The 7,783-nt window shown below is 39.0% G+C and overlaps 1 protein-coding gene across 2 annotated transcripts; it reads right to left on the bottom strand.

Moving 5' to 3' along the window:
- Positions 1 to 2,304: 2,304 nt before the first annotated feature.
- On the bottom strand, positions 2,305 to 6,062 carry rabif (RAB interacting factor). 2 transcript variants are annotated; one of them, XM_005924771.2, is made up of 3 exons: positions 5,939 to 6,062; positions 5,342 to 5,584; positions 2,305 to 2,784 (listed from the first exon to the last, which is right to left on the bottom strand). In XM_005924771.2, the coding sequence occupies exons 2-3, from the start codon at positions 5,477 to 5,479 to the stop codon at positions 2,536 to 2,538; spliced, it is 387 nt and encodes a 128-aa protein (XP_005924833.1). In that variant the 5' UTR covers positions 5,480 to 5,584; positions 5,939 to 6,062; the 3' UTR covers positions 2,305 to 2,535. The 2 variants fall into 2 exon arrangements, with proteins under 2 accessions (XP_005924833.1, XP_005924835.1); XM_005924773.3 differs by lacking the exon at positions 5,939 to 6,062 and adding an exon at positions 5,804 to 5,822.
- Between the last annotated feature and the right edge of the window lie 1,721 nt (positions 6,063 to 7,783).

Genomic DNA, 7,783 nt, shown 5'->3' with positions numbered 1-7,783 from the left:
GAGTTCCAAAGCCTTAGGAAATTGCGTTATAACCCTTTCCAGACTGAGATGTCACTGACTTAGTTTCTCAGTTGCTTCTTTAGATCGTGGAATGATTCGTTGCTTTTTGAGATAATTTAGCCTACTTCACTCTGTCAGACAGGTTCTATTTAAGCGATTTCAGGGAGTAGTCAGGCATGGGTGAGGCTAGCGAAAATGAACTGTTTTCTAAAAATTGTGGTTATTAACTGTTAATTCATGATTTAACAAGAGGGGCAGTTCCTTTTCCACACAGGACCAGGCATGTTTGAATAGCTTTTCCCCCTTAATGAATAAAATGTTTTAAAAACTGGACTTTGCCTTTATTTCGGTTATTTTTCTCTCATATTAAAATTTGTTTGATCTGAAACATGTGTGACAAATACGCAAAAAAGAATAAGAACTCAGGAAGCAGGCAAATACTGTTTTTCTCAGCACTGTATAGAGCTGATTTGAATGTCCCTGTTTTCTGTTTCGCCTAAACTTCCTGTTGGACGGTAAACTGGCAGGTGTTTTTTAATGTATGCTCACTCTTAATAAAAACTGCTGTTAGCACTGGATATTTTCTTCCCTTCTGTCCCAAGCAAGTGAAGAACTTTACGTCATTCTGGTACCTTTGAACTCATAATGACATAGTAATACATAATTTGTACAGCGGTAGTCTTCAGAACACAAATCTTTTCATTCTTCACAAACCCACATCCACCACACAAGCTATTTCAACTAATACCACCCCTGAAACTCATATGGTGGGACTCATCTTACTAGGTGTGAGCATCTGGAACCACATCACAAAGAAAATGTGCTGGCAGCTATAAAATCAGGACCCTTAGTGATGAACAGTAGACCTCTCATAGCGTGAACCACAGAACATAAATTATTACAGAGAAACTGGAGACAGTTGGGTTGAACAAAATTATATTCAGAACTATAAAATCTACAACTTAAAACTTTGCTTTGCAAGGAGGATCAGACTGGATGCAAATGTAATAAATGCTTCCAACACCATATCGATAATGCAGACTTGCTCACATATTAACACCTCGTTTGTGGATTTAAATGAATAATGTACAAAACTGAATTTCAGATGGCAAGTAACTTAGCATTTCCAGTTTTACTTGTTTTTGGGACCAGAAGTCCAAAACTGTGAAATACACTAAAGCCTACATGCAGTCATGTGATGGAAAAAATGTATTTGCAGCACTTTGTGTTGACTTATGAAAAGCAAAGTACACTCTTACAGTTTCCAGATGTATTAAGAGAGTAAATATTTGTCAGGTGCTGCCAAATAAATGTGTGTGCACTTATTTAAAAGCAGAAGTTTTGGCAGTTTGCTATTCTGGAGCATTCAGTCAAGACTGAGAAACTAAAATTCCAAAAGCTCAGACTTTACAGGCCTCAGTTATCATGTTAAATGTTAAGGTTCATGATAGTACAATTAGAAAAAGCCTGAGCAAGTGTGGCTTGTTTGAAAGGCCTTCCATGTGAGAGCCTATTCTCTCTACAAAAACATGGCAGCACAGCTTAGGTTCACAAAGTTTCATCTGAGCAAATCATAAGATTTTGTGAACAATGTCCTTTAGACAGACAAGACCAAAGTGGAGATATTTGACCATAATGACCAGCACCACATCTGGAGAAAACAAAAGCACAGCCTATCAGCACAAGTAGCTCATATCAACTGTTAGACATGGTGGTGGAAAGATCATGATTTGGGCTTGATTTGTAACCACAGGACTCAGGCATCTTGTAGTCGACCATGAACTCCTTTGTATACCAAAGTATTCTCAAGCTTGGCCGACACTGGGGCAACACGACAATGAGCAATAGCACAACAGCAAATTTACAGCAGAATGGCTGAAAAAGAAAAGAATCAAGGTGTTGCGATTGTCCAGTCAGTCCAGAACTCAACCTGATTAAATGCTGTGATGGGAACTGTGAGAGCTGTGCATGAATGAATGCCTGTAAACCACAATGAACTGAATTAACACTATAAAGAAGACTGGGACAAAATTCCTCAATGTGAGACACTGACAAAGTCAGACCGAAAAAGATTCCTTAAAGTTGTTGCTGCTAAAGGTGCTTCTACAAGCTACTGAATCATCAGTGTACTTTTCCCAGGACTGTCATAGGATAAACTGAGTGATTACCTGCATTTTTGTGCTCCATAATGTTTCAGTGTTCAACTGGCATCTTTTAACTGATTATAAAAGAATATGCTAAAATAAAGGATGAAACCAAATTTTCTTTCAGGAGGAAGCTGCAAAAGACTGCATTCAACATCAATTTCCTAAAAACCTTTTTTATTAGAACAAGATGGTGAAACTTGTCAACATGAAACATGAGAATGAACACAACACAGTCCTGTCACCGTTAAAGACATACACACCAGTATCTGTAAGCATGTGTGGTGGATGAAGTTGGGGTCACCTCTGGGAGTAAATCCATGAACTGATGCTCTGCCTGCCAACACATGATTTTCAAGTTCTCGTGCACTCACTTACATATGCACTCAAACTATGCGTGGTTCACCCTGTCCAAAGCAATGTAGAAACTTTTCTTGTCATCCAAACAGTGCCAGCCGATTGGTCCAATCTCGCAGTCTGCACAGATGAGGTACTTGATCCTCCCCACGTCGTTAGTGAAGCCTACGTTCTCAAAAGTGTACATGTCATCCACGAACCAGTGGGCAGTCAGTGTGTCACCGTCCACTGAGGCCTCTGTGCTGCTGAGGCCACTCTTTTTCCGCATGGATGGCAGGAACAGCTGGTGGCAGAAAACACAGGAACAGATGATTTAAAAAACAAACAAAAAAAAAAACTTGTGAAACAGCACAAAATTAGGAGTGAAACAGGGTAAGCATGAAGGGGTTTGTGTCCCAGCTCAGATTTAAGTTTCTCTCATCTGTTGAGCACAAATACAGCTCATCTTGAAGAAACAGAGTTAAATCCCTGATTTTCTACTTTGCATTTCAGCGTAAATAGGATGTTTTTCTTTGCATAGAATTAGCTGAGTATGAAAATTTTTTAATAAAAACCTCCAGCACCTGCAGTTGTATTCTGCTCTTCAAAGAATCAGCATATCCTAAATATCCATGTGCCTTTTGCTCACACATCTGCAGAGCCAAGTCTGTCTTTAGTAACTAAGGCCTTGTTACGTTTCGGTGTTGTCAGTGTTTTGTTTTTGCGTGACTGTCATGCGTTTCCTGTTTTACTTTGAAGGTCTGTTCTTATCTTAGTGTGTTCAGTTTACGTTTCCTTGTCTCGTCAGGTCTAATTTGCCCCAGCTGTGTTTCCCTCCTGTGGTCCATTCCCTGATTGCTCCTTCTATGTATTTAAGCCCTGTGTGTCAGTTGGTCATGGTCGCAATCTCCCCCGTGTTGTAAATAGTTTGGTGTTTGTTGTAAATAGCTGTGAATGGCTTTGTTAATATTTTCGTTTGAGACACCTTCGTTTTGGGATTTTGGTGGAGAGCTTTAGTTTTTTTCTCGTGTGTTTTTTTTTTTCTTATTTTTATTTTCATCCGTTGCACGCCGGTTGCCTAGGCCGGGGTGTAACAGGCCTAAAGAATACATCTGTTTCCTTTCTTAATTCAGTAGCAGCACCTGCAGTATATTTACTGAAAAGCACCCTGAAGAATCAGTAATTTCATTAATTTATTTATTTATAAAGCACGTTTAATAACAACAGGGAGCTGACCAAAGTGCTGTACAGAGTAACAGTTAAAACAATGACATTGACAACAACGACAGGTAAGAAAATTAAAGGAAAATTAGGATAAAAGAATTGGTAACTCTCATGCAGTTTCGAAAGTCAGAGTAAAAAAATATGTTTTAAGATGCGATTTAAAAACAGTAACAGTTGGGGCCTTTATAATGTGGAGAGGTAGATCATTCCACATTTTCGGTGCCACAACCGCAAATGCTCGATCTCCTCTATGAACCATCCTAGACTTATGTAAGGTAAGGAGCAGGTGATCGCTTGATCGAAGGGCTCTAGAGGGCGTATAAAGCTGCAATAGGTCAGACAAATAGTCCGGTGCCTGGCCAATTAGCACTTTATAAGTCAAAAGTAAGATTTTGAATTTAATTCTAAAACGCACTGGAAGCCAATGAAGGGAAGCAAGCACCGGAGTAATATGTTGGTGTTTCTTCACATGAGTCAAAAGGCGAGCTGAGGCATTTTGTACAAGTTGGAGCCGGGCCAAGCTGGACTGACTGACACCCACATATAGTGAATTGCAGTAATCCAGTTGAGATAAAACAACCCTGCGGGACACCACAAGTAAAAGGAGCTGGAGAGGAAATAAAATCATCAAGGCTCACGGAAAAAGTCCTCTCGGAGAGGTACGGTCTAAACCATTCCTAGGGGATACCTTTGATACCACATTGCTCCAAACGGGAGTTCAGAATGATGTGGTCAACAGTATCAAAGGCTGCAGTTAAGTCTAGGAGCAGGAGCACAGCTGGGTCTCCTGAGTCAGTGATTAATAAAATATAATTAAGTATTTTTAGGAGGGCAGTTTCTGTGCTGTGGTGGGTTTTGAAGCCCGACTGGAACTTCTCAAAAATATTATGACTATTTAGAAAGGTTTGTAGCTGCTCAAATACAATCCTTTCTAAAAATTTTGACAGAAACGGAAGCTTGGAAACAGGTCTAAAATTAGCAAGAACTACAGTACCGTAATGACTTTGGTGTTTACAATCATTGGTCATTTTTTTATTAGGTACATCTGTTCAATCGCTCATTAATACAAATAGCTAATCAACCAATCACATGTACCTGGCAGCAGACAACCTGTTGAAGTTTAAACTGAGCATAAGAATGCAGAAGAGAATCTGAACGCACAACACCTACCGATCTTCTGATTGAGTGTTATCCTGCTGTAAGCCACAATGTAACAGCTCAAATGAACTCAAACTGATTTCTTAAACATAAAAATGAATTTGCTGTACTCAAATCATCTCCACTGTCATTGGATCTCCCAAAAAGCACCTTTGGGATGTGGTGGAACAGGAGTCACATCATGGATCTGCAGCAACTGTGTGATGTTTTCATGTCAATATGGACCCAAATCTCATGAGGAATTTTTCCACCTTGTTGAATCTCTGCCACAAAGAATTAATGCAGTCCTAAAGACAAAAACTGGTCGAACCTGGTCCTAGCAAGTTGTACCTAATAAAATGACCAGTGAGTGCATATCTGCCTCTGATTGGTTTGTTTCAGCAGCACTTTGGTTTGGCTTTATTATCCTTTGAAGCACACAGGAACTCACTGATATTAAAACGATGAATGTCAAAAGAGACTGAATGCATGCGCCATACCTCCTTCTCCGCTAACACGGCCGTACCGGGGCAGAGCACCTTGGACCCGCAGCGTTGACACAGCACAGACTTGCTGTTTTTGCCGTCATCAGAAACCAGGCTGGATCGGTCCGTGCTTTCTTTCGATTCCTGATCCATGTCGATCCCCAAAGAAGAGCAGGTTTACTCGGACGAACGAGCACAAAGAGGCTCAGGGGAGACTTCCACCAAGAAAACCAGGCTGGTCCAAGAGATCTCCGTTAACTGTAACGGTTAAGGAGATGATGTTAACTAAAGTGCGATCTTAAACAAAAAAAAAAAAAAAGAAGAATAAAGGGAGGGAACGAACAGAAAGGGTGCACCGGAATTACGAGCCGTGCGGAAGTCCCTAATCCTAATTCATTTTTCTTTACGTTCCAAATACAGGTCACACATATTCCTAAACCACAGCTTGAAAAATACATTTAAAAAGCTAATTTTAACCTAATGCAGTCCAATGGGATGACCTGTATCTTCATGTGCGCTAACTCCGGATCTGACATTGACAGACATAAACCTACAGAGCAGAGACATATGTTTTAGACACATGCATTTTAAATTAAGTCAAATAACGCCTACCTATATGCTGCAGAAGATGCTCTGAACAAAACTGCATGAGACAAGCAAGCTAGCCCAAGCTAGGCAAACAATCTGGGTCTCTGTGTGCCAACCAGTAAATGCTCCCGTGTTGAAACACGGAGCTGTGACTTGGTTCCCAGTTAGATTTTATTTTATGTTGTTTTTTTCTTCACTGTTTACCTAACCAACCAACCAAACAAACAAACAAACAAACAAACAAAAAAATCAGCTTAGTTTAGGTTACTTTCCGTACGAAGAAGTATTAGGACCACATTAAAAAATAGTGTCCATTTTAAATATTAAAGTCAAGATTTTGAGATTAAACTCGAAATAGCAAACAAACAAACACGAACTGTAGAGATTCCATTTGTCATTTTAAGCCAAACAGCTGCCACGCCTCCTATGCCCTCTACAAAACGTGTAGATGAGTTAGTGAAACAAAATGATCAGTTGTCTTATCGTGTCCTGTGTTACAACATACAGGACGTGATCATCGAGTCCAAAGCGGGTGGATTATGGCTATCCTTGCATCTGACCATTGCCAGCCATTTCATTTTCTATAAATCCGGCCACCAGATGCAGCTTTCTGCTTTCTCTCTTCAGTTTCTTTATACTTACCGCCACAATTTCCTTGTAACTAAAACCGAATCCGAAGTAAGATTTCACTATCCCATCTACACAAGGCATTTTGTAGAGGGTATAACAGCCGTGGCAGTTTGTCTTAAAACAAAAACTGTAATCTCCACATCTTGACTTTATTTTCAAAATGATACTCCTTCATATGTATACCAGAGCCTACTTGAGTATTGAATATTAGGAAAATCAGTACAGGTATTATAATAAAGCCTCATCAGTTATCATAACAAATTAACAAGTATCTGCTTGCCCAAGTTAGTTTTCCCCAAAAGTTCCCCAAATCATTTCACTTAGTTTTTATTTTAGTTAACTATAATAACCTTGTTTCCAATGTGTGGGCCGCGATCTTGCAAGTGAGCCGTCAGAGGTAATTTCCTATATAAATAATTCAATTGCCTGAAATCCCTCTCACCATGTGTGTTGCCCTGTGGTAGGACAAACAGACTGAGATGGAGCTACTTAACGAATACCTTAACACTGAACCTCAATAGACACTGACTTCAACCACCTCCACCTTCTCTTTCTGCAATCATTTCTCTGGTGTATAATATCACAGCTAATGATCAATATCTTCAAATGATTCGAATTCTCTTTGCAATATTGCCTATTTTTAGCTAAGTCACGATGATGTACATGCAGTTTCATGCTGCTCCTTAACATGAATGCTTTTTGTTACCACATTATTACCATCTCATGTAGTACTTTTGTAGATCTTATGTAGTACTTAGTACTATAACTTTAAAAGAAAAACTATGGGATAAGATGTACTCATATATGCTGAATCAAATGACAATCCTTATGAAATAAATCTTATAAGATCAGATGAGGATAAAATCCTTTGGCTCTCAAATTTACCTTAGGAATCCTAATGGAGTTTTGACTTGTGTTTTGAAATGCAGTTTAAAATTGTCATGAAATGTTAACATTGTAAAAAGAAACTGAACTAGTCAAGCCACAGGGTTTAAAAAATACAATCAGAAGAACACAAAAATAATATTCTGTTATTACAGGTGTATTTTTCTTTGAGTCAGTGCTGCAGTATAATTATAGCTAGCAAATGATGGATAAAATAAAAAAAGAGGGTTACATATAAAATATTTGTAGGAGTACTATAAAGTAAACAAATTACGTCTACTAAGTATCCCTGCTGACATGCAGCTGACCTGAGAAAAAGAACTAATATTTTAGGCTCCTGCGTAGTACAATATC

Source organism: Haplochromis burtoni, unplaced genomic scaffold (assembly GCF_018398535.1).
Source record: "Haplochromis burtoni strain Fernald_Lab_line unplaced genomic scaffold, NCSU_Asbu1 Contig_79, whole genome shotgun sequence".
Taxonomy (NCBI): domain Eukaryota; kingdom Metazoa; phylum Chordata; class Actinopteri; order Cichliformes; family Cichlidae; genus Haplochromis; species Haplochromis burtoni.
This window is presented reverse-complemented; position numbering and strand designations above follow the sequence as displayed.